The sequence below is a fragment of the Callorhinchus milii genome, unplaced genomic scaffold (assembly GCF_018977255.1).
Source record: "Callorhinchus milii isolate IMCB2004 unplaced genomic scaffold, IMCB_Cmil_1.0 Scaffold13, whole genome shotgun sequence".
NCBI classification, from domain to species: domain Eukaryota; kingdom Metazoa; phylum Chordata; class Chondrichthyes; order Chimaeriformes; family Callorhinchidae; genus Callorhinchus; species Callorhinchus milii.
In genome coordinates, this window is record NW_024704754.1 from 979,529 (window position 1) to 997,530 (window position 18,002).

The window sequence follows — 18,002 nt, forward strand, 5'->3', positions numbered from 1 at the left end:
AGCGGATGGATTAGGCTGTGGGGGCCATTAAATAGGGTCTTGGGTTTAATTATTTTCCATCATATTGCTCACTCCACCCATTTAGGGTTTTTTTTTCTCTGAACAGGAGGAAATTTGGGGTTGAGAAGCAATCACGTGACCTGACACCTCGAAGCTTTGACATCCGAATTGAGGATTTGTCAGTACAATCTTCGAGGGTGGGGGGGTGGGGGGATATTCCGGTAAATCTGGCAGAACATCGCACGCTTCATTTAACCAATACATTTTTATTAACAACGTTTTGATTGCGTTTCGGAGGCAGAAGAGCGAGTGAACGTTGTCTTAGCAGCAGCATCGAGCAAAACCCAAAGTGGTACAATCTGCTATGGGGAGAGGAAAGTTAGTCGACGTTTCAGGCCAACGACCTTTCGTCGGAACCCACTTTCCTCTCTCCATAGCACCAGCCTGACCTGCTGCGTGTTCCCAGCGACGTCTGTTTTTTATTTTGGATCTCCAGCATCTGCGGTATTTTTGCCCTTTTTGTTGCACAATTTGCTAGTTGGACTTTTCACTGTTTTAATAGGGTCAAGATGGTTTTCCTGGACAATCTGGTCTGCCGGGGCATAAGGTCAGTACATCGCTTCCTGTCTCTTGTGCCTTGTTGTTGTTTGTGCTGTTGCTTGTTTTTCTTTTGTTAATGGTGAGTATCAGAGGGCATCGCTAAACATCGTTCTGTCTGCTCTGCCCCACGTCAATAAATAGGTATTAAAAAGGTCAGCCATAAAAATGCATTGGCATATTTTATATTTCTTTCTTGTGCCATATTTCCAAGAAACGGGATGTCCTCCCGACGCAATACAAATGTAATTTTGTATTAATAATAATAATAATCCTTGCATTTGATACAGCGCTTTTCACGTCTTCTCGATGTCTCAAAGCGCTTCACAGAACACACTGTAAAGTGAATTGACTGTATATTTGTGGGCGAACGCGGCAGCCAATTGCGCACAGCAATGTCCCACAAACAGTCGTGGATTGAAAATGACCAATTTATTATTGTTTTGTTTTGGAGGGATTATTATTAGGCTCTGTGTGGAGTAAGGAAACTTGCCCAAGGTTTCGCCCTCTGCCTGGAATTGAACTCAGGTCTCTCACTTGAGAGGCGAGTGCTCTAACCACTGAGCTACAGGACTCCACCATTGTAGTTATCATACACAACATTGCAAACCTTCCCACCGGTCAATACAAAACTCTATAACTGGGGTTTTGGAGACTGTTGATCACTACTCCATTATCAACTCCAAAACCTTCACAAAATCATTACAGGAGCTGAGATTCACTGGACCCAGATTCGCTGTATTAAAATCTGCAGCTTCTATAACTATTACTAACTCTACTAACACATGTATTTAAGCAAAAGCTTGAGAGGTACATGAGGGAGAGAGGAATAGAAGGTTCTGCTTGAAGGCTTAGTTGAGGAAGGGCAGGAGGAGGCTCATGTGGAGCATAAACACCGGCACAGACCAGTTGGGCCGAACGGCCTGATTCTGTGCTGTAGATTCTAATGGATTCTAACTACTGAAACATCCTGTAAATGAAGTGCAATGTGACTTGCTGAATGGATAGTCATTCCTACCCAGTTCTGAACACAAACATTGATGTACAGATGTGTGGCTATTGCAAGATTTTAAATGGGAATGGGCAAGTGAGCTCAGGACAATTACTTTCAAATGCACCAGGACAGCAGGTCAAGACCACAGAAGCTTAGGGTGTGCTAGGAATCATTTCAGGAGAGATAACAGGAAATATTTCTTTACCCAGAGGTAATTACAACAAGAACAACTTGCAGATATATTGCCCCTTTCATGTAACATCTCAGAGTGCTTTACAGGGATTGTTCACTAGGAAAGTGGGAGCGGGGGGAGTGTTAAATACACTTTGAAGATGCCTTTAGATACATTCAAGGGGAATCTAGACCACTGGTTGGGCCGAGTGGCCTGATTCCGTGTCGCACGTTCTATGCAAACCTTTGTAGAGGTAGGATTTGAGGCAGGACTTAAAGACGGAGCGAGAAGGTGCAAGATGCAGGGGTAGAGGGAGTGAGGGCCAGAGAATAGGGCTGTAGGAACTAAAGGTTGGCCACCTATTATGGTACAGAAGGGGTGGGGGACATGCAGCAATGTCCAAATTACCCGAGTGCAGGGGAGAAGGTTTCAGGAGGTCAGACACATAAGGAACACGTTACCATGGAGGGTATTTAAAGCCAGACTCTGGATTCATTTTAAATAACAGCTGGATGCTGTTCAGGGAGAATGGTAGAGTGGGGGGTATTCTGGAAAAATGAAATCAAATGGATCGAAGGACCTTCTTTGTCAAAACTGATCCTGTGTGATATTCTAAGAGTAATTGCAAAACATTCTGCACGTTGAAATGGTGACTGTATGAATTCAAAATTTACTGGTGTATAGATTTATAGATAGTGAGTACAAATTTTAACCCCACAAATCTTTGTTTTCCCTGTTTTGTCTCTTCAGTTTTGAGGTCTTTTCGGAATCCTATTCCAATGATGGGATCACATAACTTCAATTACTTTTTTTTAAAAAAAATGAATTTCACAGATAACCACAAGCCAAATATTCCACTTCAGGAATTTTACCTGTAGATGTGAGGTGGTCAAGGATAAGTTCTCCAGGATGCTGCCCAGCGTGAAGGGCGCTGTATGAATGCATGTTGTTGTTGTTTTGGGCTAGACAATTCAGTAATAGGTCACATAATGTTAAGAAACGTCTCCCGTGTCATTCTTGTTTTGCTGAACTTCTGTTTCGGTAATCCAATACATCTGAATCATATTTTAAAGAGACATCCTGCTGAAATGTATAATGTAATTTCTATCATAATGTTTCTTTGGAGGCTTCATTGACTGAATAAAACAGTCTGTTCAAGCAGGACTTGTTAACTGTTCCACCTTTGTGTTTAAATTAGAACCAGCCTTGTTTGTTATGTCCATAGTTATCTCTCGTCCCGCTAGCATTGGAGGCAGACGTTTAAAGCACCCGCTGAGATTTGTCACTTTTGCTCAAAGTTGAATAATAGGTACAGTCAGAATAAAACCAGTCATATGAAATTGTATAGATCCTCTCGATTGAAAGTAAGCTCATTAAAACCTTTGCAATTGGATTGAACCCTCTACGATTGTTGCAGATATGACGCGTACTGCAACTGTTTAAACATTTGAAACACAGCGTTTTGTGAAATTCAATACAATAACAATTTACATTTCGTCTCACAAAGGGATGTCTCAAACTGCTCGAAATTCATTCCTGTGCTTTAATTCCATTTAAGAGGAAAATTCCTGTACTTTGTCACACAAAGTACGCATATAAAAAAATGACTCTTTAAATAATGGCATTCCCTCTTTTACCCGCCACGTTTCCACCCACAATTTCTTGAGAGCCAACAAAAACACCGGCCTGGAGTGGGTACACAATGTACTCACTCTTTCCCTATATTTTGCACTTTACTTAAATCCGCACGCGTTTGAAATGATTGAATTTGTTTGTTATTGTTTCGTAATTGCTTTCCTGGAAGATTCCCCAAAAGAAACCTGTCCCCCGAATCCAGCTAAATAAATAATAAATAAGTGAAATAGCCCTCAAGCATTGTCACCACACCTCCTGAGTGCCGACTAACAAATGTACCAGTGTGTAATCTGGCCACGAGCAAGGACGAGAACCGGTGTATATTTCAGGGGAATCGATTGTAAGAGTTTTTGTTCCGAACGAGAAAGTGTCAGAACAGAACCAAACTGCAAAATGTGTTTGGGTTCATATTTCTGCAATTTGCTTTTTTTTTTAAAAATGACTAACTGGATCCAGAGTCGGCCGTAGATTTTACTCGTTCCCACTAGTTCCCTGGATACGTCGGTGAGCTGCGAACCTTTCTTTTACCTGTCATCAATCTCTCCTATTATCAAGTCAACCAAAGGCTTGATTCAAGGGAACCCAGATTGAATTTCTTTGGTGTAGTATAATGCTGACTTGGCAACCTATGTTTTCTTGTATTTCATTGACTTACAACGTATTAACTTGGATATTCACAAAAGCCTCCGTTAACTTTCAAGATTGAAATAATATTCCTTATCACTTTAATAATTTGGTCACTCAATCCACGACTGTTTTAAAGCTCTGTAATCGAATGCAAGTATTATTATTATAAACGGTGCTTTGGTTGTCAAAGGAACACCTCAAATGGCTTGATATGTTAATTGTTTTAAATTCAGTACGATTATATCTAAATATATATTTCATGTATTACTATCAAATTCTAACAATACAAGCCGCTTCACCCTCTGGTAATTTACCGTTTAGTTGGTTATTATTTACAGTTGACAAATTGCACGCATCAGCTAGTTGTTTTACGACATGAAGGGCATAAAAATAATCTTCTTTTCTAAAAGAATGTTTTCCCTAAATATACTTATTTTGCTGGGCTGTTTGCACACAGAATAAATTTGACGGCATGGGCGATTTTATTTCATGATTGATGTGTAAGATAATAAACATGATTTTATTGTTAGCTCGAGACAGAACCTCCAGACAGATTCTCTGTATCGCAACACAGATCATGTTTGGCACCTGGTTTACATTTTGGATTTCTCTCAGAGGATGATGTGATTATTGAAGACTGAATCAGAATTGCGAAAATGTGCAAACATTTTTGTTGATAAAATAATTCACCTGAACTTTTTTAAACTGAAGGTCTATCCCAGAGGTCTGAATAAAATACTTCTTCCACAAAATATACAGCCAATTTACTTCACAGTATATTCTGTGAAGTACTTTGAGACGTCTCGAAGACGTGATATCAAATGCAAGGATTACTATTATAATCTTGAATTATAGCAATGCAATGCCTGTCTGTTCACAAAATATGCACTGAAATTGAGATGCTTGTGGTTATTGTGTGTTAAGGAGGTTAATAATATCTACTATTTAAACAGGAGAGTTAAGATCTGCCTTTTAACTCTTAACGTTTGGTACTTTAATAAAAACACAGCTGCCATGTGGTCAACAACACAGTGCAGTAAAATTCACATAAATCTGATCTGTATCAATTATATAATAATAATAATAATAATCCTTGCATTCGATACGGCGCCTTATCACGTCTTCGAGGCGTCTTAAAGCGCTTCGCAGAATATACTGCAAAGTGAATTGACTGTATATCTTATGGGTGAAACGCGGCAGCCAATTGCGCACAGCAGCGTCCCCACAAACAGTCGTGGATTGAAGGAATTATTACCCCCAGAAAAGCGATCCGCCAATCGACTAACAACCGGGTTCCTCCTGACTGCCGGTAACCAGAGGCGCGCGTGTGTGGAGTAAGGAAACTTGCCCAACGTTTCGCCCCCTGTCCGGGAATCAAACGCAGGTCCTCTCGCTCGCGAGGCGAGGGCTCTAACCAGTGAGCTAGAGGATAACTGTATGTTAACAATAACGATATAGGTCTTCCTTTGTTGTTTTTTTTTAATTTGAACAGGAATGAGATTACGTGGAAGGTGGTTTTGAAGGTGTCTGTGTTTTTGCTGCGTATTTTGCAATTTCTCTTTTTCTCATTCTGTGCAGGGAGAAAAGGGCCACGTGGGTGTTCAGGGAGAACGAGGAATAATTGGATTGCCAGGATCAAAGGTAACGAGTGAATTTATTTTTTTTACCTTATGTACAAATAACGTGCGTCGAATCTGTGCAGCAGCTTTCAGTAAACAATAGACTAGAAGGTGGTGGCATTGTGAAAAAAAAATGTTCACAATATCCCAACAAAACGAAGCTGGGGTTTAAAACCTTAAATCACTGTCGTGTTACTCTAATCCCCTGTTTATGTTGCAGGAAGTGAAGCGATATCACTTTCAGCAGCAGTGCAGTGATGTGGGAGAGAACAGGGAACATGATTTATACTTCCCATTCCTCATCACGTTGGCTGGAGCTGACGAGAGTTCTGCACAGGAACAGCTAAACGCTAATGTTATTTTGAACACCAGCGCAGCAAACCTCACCTAATTCGTATCTGTCGGGACCAAATATTTAATATGAGAGGGTTGTGCATAATTGGCTGCTGTGTTTCGCTCACAGTCACTACACTTTACGCTGTATTCTGCGAAGAGCTGTGAGACGGCTCGAAGACATGATAAGGCGCTATATCAAATGCAAGGATGATGATTGTTATTATTATTTGTATCTTGCCTTTGATATTTAGTGACAGGTGAACTTGTGAAGCAAATCGAATCTCTCGTTTAATTTTTTCGCCTTGTGAGAGAGTTGGTAGAGAGTATAGACACTTCTGGTAATACAAAGGCGTATTGTTCATACACGCGGTTCGTGGCATGTCTGTAAGGGCAGAACGCAGATTTATAACTGCAGCCCAAACACTCAGGGAAAAGACAATCCGCTTACTGGACCAGCTGAGAGGAGTCGCCAAGAATAGAACAGAATTCCTTCATTGGAAAGAAACAGAAACATCTTCCACGGTTGGTTTGTGTGTCAGAGTTTCATCTGAAGAAGATAAATTCCTGACTTTTTTTNCCTCGCTGGGATTTCTTTTATCTGCCTGCCACGCATAGTAAGCGTTCCTCAGACATATTGGAGCACAGGTATCAGATAACTGTAAGATGCCTCTCTTAAATTCACGCTGCAATTGATATTGCCTCCCTGGTAGTTCATTTCACATGTTCATCCCTCTGTGTGCGCTGTAATTAAATCAGAACGGTCTGTACTCTTTCCCTCTTTGAAACTTAAGTGCAAGCACTTAATCATGGTTTTGTTTATCTATAGAAAATCAATCAATAATCCTTGCATTTGTTATAGCTAGCGCCTTTCACATTGTGAGGATGGTTCAAGAGTTGTGATTATTTTATAGGTACACAAAATCTATATATATATATATATGTTCCTTTTAAAATTAATGTGGTCGCTCAATCCACGAGTGTTTGTGGGGACGCTGCTGAGAGCAATTGGCTGTCGAGTTTCACCCACAAAAATATACAGTCGATTTCACTTTACAGTTTATTCTGTGAAGTGCTTTGGGTCGTCTCAATGACGTGATAAGGCGCAGAGCAGTCGTGGATTGAGTGACCAAATTATTATTATTATTTTTGGTACAAGGGTACAAGAAAGGGGCCTTGGATCAGTTTTCTCTTCCCAAAGCAATCTGCAGCGTTTGGTTCAGGGGAAAGCAATGTAGAAATTGGTGTTTGACCTTACGATCTTCATAATAAAGTCCCAGCATTGCAGTTCAGTGGGTTTCAATTCACTTATTATTTAACAGAAATGTTCAAAATGAATTTACGATATCGCCGAGACATTGAACATTTAAAATACATGGGGAGGGTCTACACGGCTATATCAAATGCTATTATTATAACATTTACACAAATACAGAACATGACCCTGACAACAATTAAAAGTTCGGAAACACAATATAACAAACACAACAGAGTTTGGTAATAGTAGAATCTGGAAAAATGGTATTAAAGGTGCTTTCATCACAAAAGGGTTAATACAATTGTCTGGCCCCAGAATTAGTTGTTTATTCTGTTTAAGTTTTAAACGTCGTGAAGCGGGGGGACTGGTATTTCAGTTCTGAGAGAGAGAGAGAAAGAGAGAGAGAGAGAGAGAGAGAGAGAGAAGTTCTGACAGAGATAAAGGTTGGTTCATGCTGATTTGATTATCTTTATACAACCTGCGTTTAATTAAATCATAAAACATATCATTGTATTTAATTCTAGTTTTGTTTATTTTTGATCTGTAGTCAGCAGATTTTAACAAAGATGTCGTGCAATTTACTCTAGGGTGAACCTGGGGAGAGAGGTGAAGAGGGGCCCATGGGATCAAAAGTAAGTAATTATTTTGTTGCATTGTATTATATAATAGTGCAGTCCTGTAGCTCAGTGGTTTCAGCACTTGCCGCGCAAGCGAGAGGACCTGGGTTTGATTCCCGGGTCAGGGCAGAACGTTGGGCAAGTTTCTTTACTCCTCACGCTCTGTTTACCAGCAGCAAGTTGGAACCCAGTTGTTTGTCGATTGGCGGATCGCTTTTCCGAGGGTAATCATCCTTTCCAATAAATAAAAATAATAATGATCTAGCCACTCAATCCACGGCTGTTCGTGGGGACGCTGCTGTGCGCAATCGGCTGCCGCGTTTCGCCCACAAAATACACAGTCAATTCACGTTACAGCGGATTCTGCGAAGCGCTTTGAGACGTCTCGAAGACGTGATAAGGCGCTGTGTTAAGTGCAAGTGATTGAAAATATTATAATTTCTGCTGGTTTTAAGAACTCACCAGATGAAATGAAATGAAATGCCCGTGTGATTCACCTGCAGTTAGTACGTGGAACACAAGGGTTCCGCGTATGCTGAAAGTTGACGTCTTATGGTTCAATGGCACACATTTCAACAGTGATTTTCATCAACGTAGTCATTTGCAGAACTGCAGCCCTTACAGCGTACAGAGACTAAAGAATATTGGAACACGTCTGTTTATAATACTCTCAGAATGTTTTTCAGGGCCACATCACTTCGGGAAGAAGTAAAGTGCTTTCATGCTTGTTTGTTTAACAAAGTTTATTCTCCAGCATGTGGAGAGAAAGGAAGAAATTGGTTTCTTCAGTCGCCAGCAGTTTCACCTTATAACGTCTCACAGTTCTGAGCTGCTTTCCTTATGTAACTGGCCAGCTGGCAGGGAGCGAGCCTGGCGTGTGAATAAGCATCCTTCCCACATCTGGATCATGATGCTGTGGCTCAACATCTATTTAATTAATCAGTTCTGGCTCAGTGGATTATTCCATGTACAATAATAAGTCAACTTCTTGTAGGATCTGAAGTTTGCCTTTGAGCCCAAGCTGCCTATCCACCGCCTATCCATCATTGTAAAACAACACACTTTAAAATCAATCAATCAATCAATCAATCATTCACTATTATAAAATCACTGTTTACCGAGCCGTAAGCAGGAAGCCGGTTGTTAGTCGATTGGTGGATCGCTTTCTGGGGCTAATGATCCCCTCCAAATAAAATACTCATTTGGCCCCTCAATCCACGACTGTTTGTGGGACGCTGCTGTGCGCAATTGGCTGCCGCGATTCGCCCATAAAATACAGTCACTCCACTTCACAGTATATTCCGTGAAGCGCTTCACAGAATGTCTCAAAGATGTGACAAGGCGCTATATGAAATACAAGGATTATTATCTTATTATCTTACCCGTTTTCCCTCATGTGTTTGTATTACTGGCATCAGATGATTTGGGAGCTGTTGAAATGTTACTTTCAGAATCCATTCAATAGTTGAGATGGAACGTCTTTTGAGTTAATTGTTGTATCTAATGTCCGATTACTAACCCTCCCTGTTGTACTTTTTCTCAGGGACCTTCAGGTCAAAAAGGGGAACCAGGAACAACAGAGATCATAGACTATGATGGGAAAATTCAGGAAGCACTAAAGGTAGCACTTTCACTTAAACCAGAATGTGTAACGTTTGTGAATGAAAGGAGGATGAAACCGAAGGATTTCAATACCCTTTGTATCAAACGACCCCCCCCCCACCAAAAAAAGTGATAGATTAATAATAGATTTAGGAAAACCCTAAATATTGGCCATTTGCAAATCACGTTCAGTGATAGGGTTTAACTGAAGATTTGAGAATTGGCTGAAACATGAACACACTGAGAATAATCCACCCTCTTAAATCCTATTATACAAGCAGAATTGTCGGTTGCGTTTGATGTTGTAAACGCTCCCACCTTTCTCTCGGGTGTCAATTCCGTCGCGAGCACAAGGCTCGGGTACGGGATCCCTCAGGAGTTTGGATTTTGTTTGCAGAATAGTTTATCTGAAATTTTTGTTGGGGGGGTTTTGTTAAAAAAGTAGTTTAGGAAACGGTGGTCTGTGTGGGAGTGTTGTTGGAATGTTACGCTGACACGGTGACTGTTGATGTCCTCAGGGATCCCAAGGGCTGCCTGGACCTCCAGGTTCTCCAGGACCTCAAGGACAAAAGGTGAGAGACGGTTTCTCCTGTTGGTACAGAATAACCATTCTAGTTATTAGACTGCAATTTTTTTTTTGGCCATTTGGTCACAGAATGAAACGCTCCCAACGCAACCACAGGGGTGAACATGGATTACCAATGGAATGTACACGAAGATAGTCATAACTATCCAACCTTTTTAGAGCAGTATCTCCTCCGCCTCCTGTAGCCCTGTGACATTGTCCAGCTGAGACCTGAACAAACCAACTCTTCCCAAACTCCTTAAGTTTAAGGATTTAAATGTTCTCATAGGATGTTTCCGACGGTTTAATGCCAATAACGAGCTGAGTATGTTGATCCATGTTTTTCAAATAGGGTGATCTTGGATTATCAGGTCCCTCGGGAGTTGATGGAGAGAAGGTAACTCAGCAATTAATGGCTTTAATATCTTCATTTGTGGTGCAATCGTGACGAATTAGCTCTTTATATTGACTATTGATTGGTTCAACAATCAATAATTTATTATTATTATTATTGGGTTCTTTGAACTTGTCATTTATTATTCGTAGGGTCCTCGAGGTCCTAAAGGAGATGAGGGAATTCCTGGATTACCGGGAGACAAAGGAGAGCCAGGAGAAATGGGATTATCGGGACCTCCTGTATGTATCTAATATTCTCTTTCGGAATATTCATCCATTTCATCTATTGGGGCCTTTGAGCTTCACCTGTAATATCTGAAAGGTCCTTAGAGGTCCCTGTTACTACAGGGTGACCAAAAAGTTGTGATACCATTTATTTTAATAACAATTGCTGAAAAAAAATTATTTCTTTAACACTTATTAGACATTGTGGGACGCTGCTGTGCGCAATTGGCTGTCGCGATTCGCCCACAAATACACAGTCAATTCACCTTACAGTGTATCCTGTGAAGCGCTTTGAGACGTCTCGAAGCCGTGATAAGGCGCTATATCAAATGCAAGGATTATTATCATAGTTGTTCACCTGAAGCGCGTGAAGGACGCTATATAAATGCAAGTTGTTGTTAAAATGATTCTGAAACCAAATTCCTCTCCTAAAGGGCATCGATGGTCGGAAAGGAGACTCAGGATTGTCTGGTCTACAGGATAATGTTGTAAGTTTTCAACCGCAATCTGTTATGTGGTCAAAACTGAGGAAGGAACTAGATATACATGTATTTTTTTTATTTTAAAAAATGCATTTTGCAATCATCTGGATTAACCTTGTGTGTGTGTCTCTCTCTCTCTCTCTCTCTCTCTCAGGTGCAAATGACAATTTTACCAGGGCCACCCGGTCCTCAGGGCTTACCCGGGCCAATTGTAAGTCCATTTATTAAACTGCAGCGTAAAAAAAGATCTCATAACAATATCACTGAAATATGACAGAATATTACACATAATCAGCAATCCACAGGCATCTGAGCGAACAACAACAATTTGTATTTGCGTAGCACCCTTCATGCCGGACGATGTCTCGGAGCTTAAATAGTTAGATAGTGCTTTGTCTAAAGTATTGGCAATTAATAGAGCTTTGAAGAGCACAGAATGCTGGATGTGAAATGACACCATTAATTGTATTAAATGAGCTAAACTCTGTTATGTTGATACACAGGGTCCTCCAGGATTCGATGGGACTAAGGTAAGTTATAACCTTTTAAAATCTATTTTATCTCCGGTGTTTCATCTTTGTAATTCTGATGTTTAGGACTACATTATGTAATCAACCATGTGTGCAGCAGATGGAAGCAATGCCAGAAGGAATCCTTTTGTAGGTAAACTCCTGTCTGAGGAGGAATTACAGATAAAGCGATATTGTAAAAAGGAATGGTTTCCATTTAGCTATTCAGGACCCAGCTCCACGCACAAGCGATTAACCTAAAAGTTGCGCCTTGCCAATATTCTACAGAAATACCTCCATGATGTTATATGATCGACTGTTCGTTCTCGATAGCAATGTGAAACTGTGACAGTGTGACAAATGCAATACAAGTGACGTCTGTGTAGCGCCTTTCACACCTTTGATTTGTCATTAGGGTGAATCGGGATTAAATGGCATAAACGGTGAAAAAGGTGATGCTGGTGTAAATGGGGAACGAGGTCTTCCTGGCTCACAGGTATTTGCAACAAATCACCGATGTTGTTCGAAACTTACGACGAGACAGTTTTGTTTTCACACACTTCCCTACTGGCCACGACTCAATGGGCATTTCACAAAGCGCGAGGAATGGCCTCGAGCCACATACTCCGTGTGAACCTTTCTGTCTCCACGTCCAAGTCCAAATCAAAAGCTAAAGATATCATCGCTGTTCTGCAAAAAATGAGACTGCAGAACAGAAAAACGTTACTTTAATAAAAGAATATTTTTCTTCCCGTGTGAAGCAGACCCAACTATTGCTCTGGCAAGAAAACATAATGTAATCGTTGGTTCAATCCTGGAAAGCGCACGACAGATTGACACCACCACACACACCGCAATAACAATTTACATTTGTGTAGCACCTTTTCACGTTAGGATGACATCTCAGCACAGAGCTGACGGGAAGCCCAAGCGAGCCCTATGTGTAGGTCTGAAAACCCACATTAACTAACCCTCAGCCACACAACGGACAGTCAGTAGGTAACAGGTAACAGGTAGGCTAAACAGCCCAAAATACCAACTCAATCATAGTAAGTGGAGCAGGCGCGTTGAAACGTACATTTATTGAATAATACATGAACTGAACAGCAGAATGTGTTCCTCTAAATCGACATTTATTCACAAAATCGTAGCGAGAGAAAGCACCATTCTCGGAACACATAACAGCACAATAACGACATTCAGTTGCAGAAGGAATCTACTAGAGAGAGCGCAACACACTGTCAGTTTGCCTTGTGGGCGAAAAATCATCACCAGAAACAAGATTGGCAATTTGAAAATAAAAGAAGTGGCCGCTGGATAACAACAACAACAACAACAACTTGCATTTATATAGCGTCCCAGAGCGCTTAGATATGGAAGTCAAGATCCGTTTGTGTTGATTTAACGTTAATGGCAGATTCATTGATAATATTGTGTTGCCTCTTTCAAAGGGAAGCACAGGCTCCATGGGCCTCCCAGGTTTACCTGGTCAAAAGGGTGACAGGGTAAGTAAGGATTCAAGATACTTTAGTTCTACAGGACATTTAAAACATTACACATTATATCCCATTCCTATGGAGTTAATCAAGTTCTTTCAGAACATTAGCAAACCACAAGAATATTACACGTCAGAAGTTCACAAACGTTTCACATTTTTAAGGGTATTTTAAAGGTATGTTTTGTTTCGATGAATCGTATTATTTGTGGTCACATAATCAACAGCTTTCTCAAGGTAGTTTTGTCTCTGTAATGCTTAACTTGGATGTAATTGTAAACGATTGATTTAAAGTAATATACAGTAGATTAATTGTGTTTGCTTTTGGACACATTGGTATCAACTTCATAAATGTTGTTTTACTGTGTTAGGACAACTTCAAAAACAAAACTTTTAATGGGCAAATATTAAGGTGAATTAATTTTGCAGTAAAATCCTTGTATTTTCTATCTTGTACCTCACACAGGGAAAACCCGGTGAACCAGGGTTAGAAGTGAGTATTTAAAAATTATTCTCAATTTTCGGGGATTTTTTAAGAATAATTTTATTCAGTTGAGAAGCAAAATTCTAACTAAAGTGAGAATGAGTCAGTGGGTTTATATATGTTACTGTAATCCCTACTGTGCAATAAAAGATAAGTTTTTTTATTAACTTATCCATTTACCTTTTTTGGGAATACGGTAATAGAAAAAAGCGTAATTCACCAAATACCTGAATTTGCCCAGTTTCAGATGTAATTTATTAAAAAAAAAAACTTTTTTTTAAAAGTACCGTCAGACAGGAAGAGTTGTCTGTTATTGTGATATTATACCATTTTACAGCTTTCTGAGCTGCTCAGTGTATGTACACCGTGGAGCCTCACGATAACATAGTTAACTAAAATCCCAATGCACCCAATGTATATCTATATCAAGGTATATAAAGTTTAAATAAGATTGAACAAGATATAAACCCAGAACAACACAATAGGATAATAATAATAATATTAATAATAATAATATTAATAATCCTTGCATTTGATACAGCGCCTTATCACGTCTTCGAGATGTTTCAAAGTGCTTCACAGAATATATTGTAAAGTGAATTGACTGTATCCTTTGTGGGCAAAACGCGGCAGCCAATTGCGCACAGCAGCGTCCCCACGAACAGCCGTGGGTTGAGTGACTAAGTTATTATTATTATTATTATCATTTGTCCTGGTCCTGCATAAATAATGCATGCAAAATGATCAAAAGTGCATTCATATCTTGTTTTGATTACAGGGTTTCACAGGATTGAAGGGCCAGAGAGGAGACCACGGTGAAAAAGGAGATAAGGCAAGAATCCTTCGCAGAATTTCTTAGTTGATGAATTTGTAAATCGCAAAATGTACCTTGAGTTATTCCGATTTAAGTGGTTCCTGTCTGTCCCGCACTACGTGAGAATTTCCTCTCTTTTCTGATTATCTTCAGCGGCTTGGGACTTCCTCCCGACATGAAAGGCGCCATTTAAATGTAAATTTTAATGAAGTTGTATCTTTTTTTATTCTGAAGAAATCTGTTCGATTTTCGCACCGTTGTGGATTAATATAATTTTATTGATTTAGAATTGCAATGCCATCTATCTTATGCACTTTGCACTGATACTAGTGTTGTATCTTTTCCTTTTCATGCTTGATTGGGTTTTAACACCAAACAGTTAGATGTTTCTTAACCAGACAGTTGTGTCCACAGGGAGAGAGAGGGAATCCAGGTAAAAAAGGACTGAAGGGACTGAAGGGAGAACAAGGTCCTCCTGGGTTAGACCAGCCTTGTCCCGTGGTAGGTCATTTCTACTTTTATTATCCTACAGCTCAGATATTTCTACCAGTTAACAGAAACATTTATAATCCTCTTCAGGTTATATGTTCATCTTATTTCTACCTGATAACTGGGCTATCAGATAATGTGATGTAAAATGAGCGGTCTATCCTGGCGGTTACCCTGGGCCATTCTTTCTTAGATCCCACATATGTTATTATAGTCGTTGTCGGATCACTTTTCCGGGGCTAATAATCCCTTCAAAAAAATATAAATAAATAATAATAATTTGGTCACTCAACCCACGGCTGTTTGTGGGGACGCTGCTGTACGCAATCGGCTGCCGAGTTTCGCCCACAAAACATGCAGTCAATTCACTTTACAGTATACTCTGTGAAGCGCTTTGAGACACCTCGATGACGTGAGAAGGCGCTGTGACAAATGCAAGGATTATTATTATTATTATGATTAGTGTAAGACCATACGTACAATTGTAATATTGCGCGAACCCAGACAGTGATTGTTGTAGGGCTGTTCCGCCGAAGCGCACTTCACAGCCGAGCTCAATCCTGTCCCCACACGCACACTTTGCTGCAAAGGTGAATAGATAATGATCAAGATCAGGAACTCAGCTGATTTTCCTCTCTATAACCCAGACATTTGTAGCCCCCTCGCCACCCCCCCAACCTTAAAGAAGATATTAACAGTTTAGCAGCAGTTGGTGTTCACTGCAGAACGGTAGCGTGATCAGAATGCGTAAAAGCACGCTGGCTGAGATTTCTATGATTGTAAATAAATAATTGTAGTAAATTGCCAACGTATGACTTAATCGTGTTCTGTATCTATAATCTCTGTAGGGTGAAGATGGCATGCCGATTCCAGGATGTTGGCACAAGGTAATTTATTTACACTCCCAATGAAATGAGTCACAAGTGTTCAAAATAAGGTTTTTTTATCTTGACCTAAATCCAATATTTTGTAATTAATAGCAAAACCTCTCAGATGTCGGAGAGACAGAGCTACCCTGTTTATTGGCCATATTTTACACCAAAAACATCAGTTAAATTCTATTTTCACCGTCAGAAGTGGGGGGGGGAAACAAAGATTCCTGGTCCCTGAAATAAATGCTGGTTTGCTTTGCGAAAAGAATTAGCAAAATAAGAATATTAAACATCATTTTTGGTGTAAGAAAATAGTAGATTTTATAAGAACACTTTATTTCTGAAGTCTGCGAGGCTATTAAAACATTGAGAGTGCTTCCACAAACTAGCTCGATCCTAGCGTTACACAAGCATTTTCGTTGTATAATGTCACAAATTAACCGAATGTCTGGCTGACCCTATCGAATGACATCAGTAATAATTTCAGCTGCTTCCAAGCTGCATCGGCAGCTATGCGCTGTTTTTCTAGGTGCAATTCATCGAGTCAAAGTCTCTTCTGCATAAAATACGACTGTTCAAAACAAATACAGTTTAAGTGAATGTGACAGCCTGAATAAATGATGCATTGTACTGTGATTCTCATCTTTAACCAGTTCATTATTCTGTGCTTTCTTTCAGTGATTACTTTAACCAGCGAGCTAGGAATGTACATAATATGGTATATTTTGTGCTTCAACGTTTTGTAAAGAGAATTCAGCTGATAATATATTGAGCCTTGTGTATCTGGCATGAATGAAGGTATATGTGAAACTTGATTATTCTGGAACCTGATCTGTCACTCCTGGACTCACAAATAACCAAAGGGTTTGGACATTCCTCCAGTTCCCGATTGCAGCCACGATGTAAACAAGACTGGAATATGGGGAGATTGCGATAATGTCGCCTTAATCCACTTTACCTTTGATCAAGGAATCAGTGGTGACTGCATTCATCGCAAATCTTTACCGCGGCACCCTCACGCTCTCAGCTTGGCGCGTTCATTGTAACTTTAGAACCTGCTGTTTTTCCCCCTTTTTTTTGTTTTAATGTCACTTTGTACGTTGTTCCTGACTTTCCTTTTGACAATTCAGCTTTTTAACACATGCAACAACTTGAACTTTCTCTGAGGTTCACATATGTCCTAATGCTGAACACCGATATTAATGGTTTACCTTTAAGTGGTGCAGTATTTTCTGGAGTCTCTGTCAGGTTCTCATAGTGCCCGAAGCAGTACATTACTACACTCAGAAATTAACACTAAACACTTTGCGTGGAGGAGGAGGTGGGGGGGAGGCTTTTGTTACAGACCATTAAAAAGGAGCTTTTACAGCACTGTGCGAGTACAAAGGCATATTGAAGGGAGAGTATTTAATGTGGTGATCTGGTATTAATCAGCTTAACAAAGAAAATCATTTTCAAGTATTTCCATAGCATTGAGGGAACTGATACAAAAGCATTTCTCAATGAAGGAATGGGTGTAACTGTACTCTGTACGAAGCGCGATATATAAATGCAAGTTGTTGTTGTGGAGTAGCATTGATGGGTAATTCATGGCAGCGGAGGAGGAAAGAGAGGGGTGGACATTGAACTCTTGCACACGAGAGGAACTTAGAACAACACGAGGTGCACTTGTACAGTAGGTTTTACGTAGAATGAACAACTCACTTAAATAGTGATAAGCAGCCCCGGGTAGTCAGGATTAAGGATATTGGCCAAAGGCGGGGACAAAGAGACATGTTTTAAGCCAGGGGACTTTGGGAGCTGAGAGAGAGGTTTTGAAGAGGTCCGGAGGGGAAGGACAGGCTGATGGCAAAGTTGGAATGAGGGGCTTGGGGAATGAGGAATCGTGTAGATCAGAGGAGCACGAGATATGGCTAGGTCAAGAGGGTTGAAGGATATCGTAATTGGAGGGAGTGGAAAGAACATGAAAGTGGTTGAAGGTTAAGACAAGGATCTTAAATGTGATCCATTGGGAGGCAGGGAACCTGTTGAAATGGGAATAATGAAGTGGAGCCTGGAGCGGGTGAGAATATAGGCTGCGAGGTTTGGATAAGTTGGAGCTTAAAATTGAATAATTTTCTCTCTTGCATCGCAATCAATTCTCACACCTTCAAAGTTCCCACACAAACAAGTTCGCAGTTTCCTCAGATGATGTGAGTGGCTTTAAGTCAGAAAGTC

General features: G+C 40.2%; 1 protein-coding gene and 1 long non-coding RNA gene across 2 annotated transcripts; both read left to right on the plus strand.

Annotated features, from left to right (window-relative positions):
* The first annotated feature begins 568 nt into the window (after positions 1-568).
* On the plus strand, positions 569-10,027 carry LOC121850038. The gene is made up of 5 exons (XR_006085452.1): positions 569-607; positions 5,604-5,666; positions 7,823-7,867; positions 9,396-9,473; positions 9,973-10,027. It is a non-coding gene; the product is annotated as an uncharacterized LOC121850038 (long non-coding RNA).
* Positions 10,028-10,144: 117 nt separating this feature from the next.
* On the plus strand, positions 10,145-16,496 carry LOC121848067 (collagen alpha-1(XXIII) chain-like). Its single transcript, XM_042340044.1, has 13 exons — positions 10,145-10,162; positions 10,372-10,416; positions 10,566-10,655; positions 11,075-11,128; positions 11,277-11,333; positions 11,626-11,652; positions 12,047-12,127; positions 13,083-13,136; positions 13,593-13,619; positions 14,389-14,442; positions 14,839-14,925; positions 15,762-15,800; positions 16,464-16,496. The coding sequence occupies exons 1-13, from the start codon at positions 10,145-10,147 to the stop codon at positions 16,464-16,466; spliced, it is 636 nt and encodes a 211-aa protein (XP_042195978.1). The 3' UTR covers positions 16,467-16,496.
* Positions 16,497-18,002: the final 1,506 nt, after the last annotated feature.

What these genes read in the sequence shown, in the direction of transcription:
- LOC121848067 (XM_042340044.1), top strand. An exon ending in AGGGCTTACCCGGGCCAATT is followed by an intron (nt 11,334 to 11,625) that starts GTAAGTCCATTT and finishes GTTGATACACAG; the next exon opens with GGTCCTCCAGGATTCGATGG. An exon ending in CTGGTCAAAAGGGTGACAGG is followed by an intron (nt 13,137 to 13,592) that starts GTAAGTAAGGAT and finishes TACCTCACACAG; the next exon opens with GGAAAACCCGGTGAACCAGG.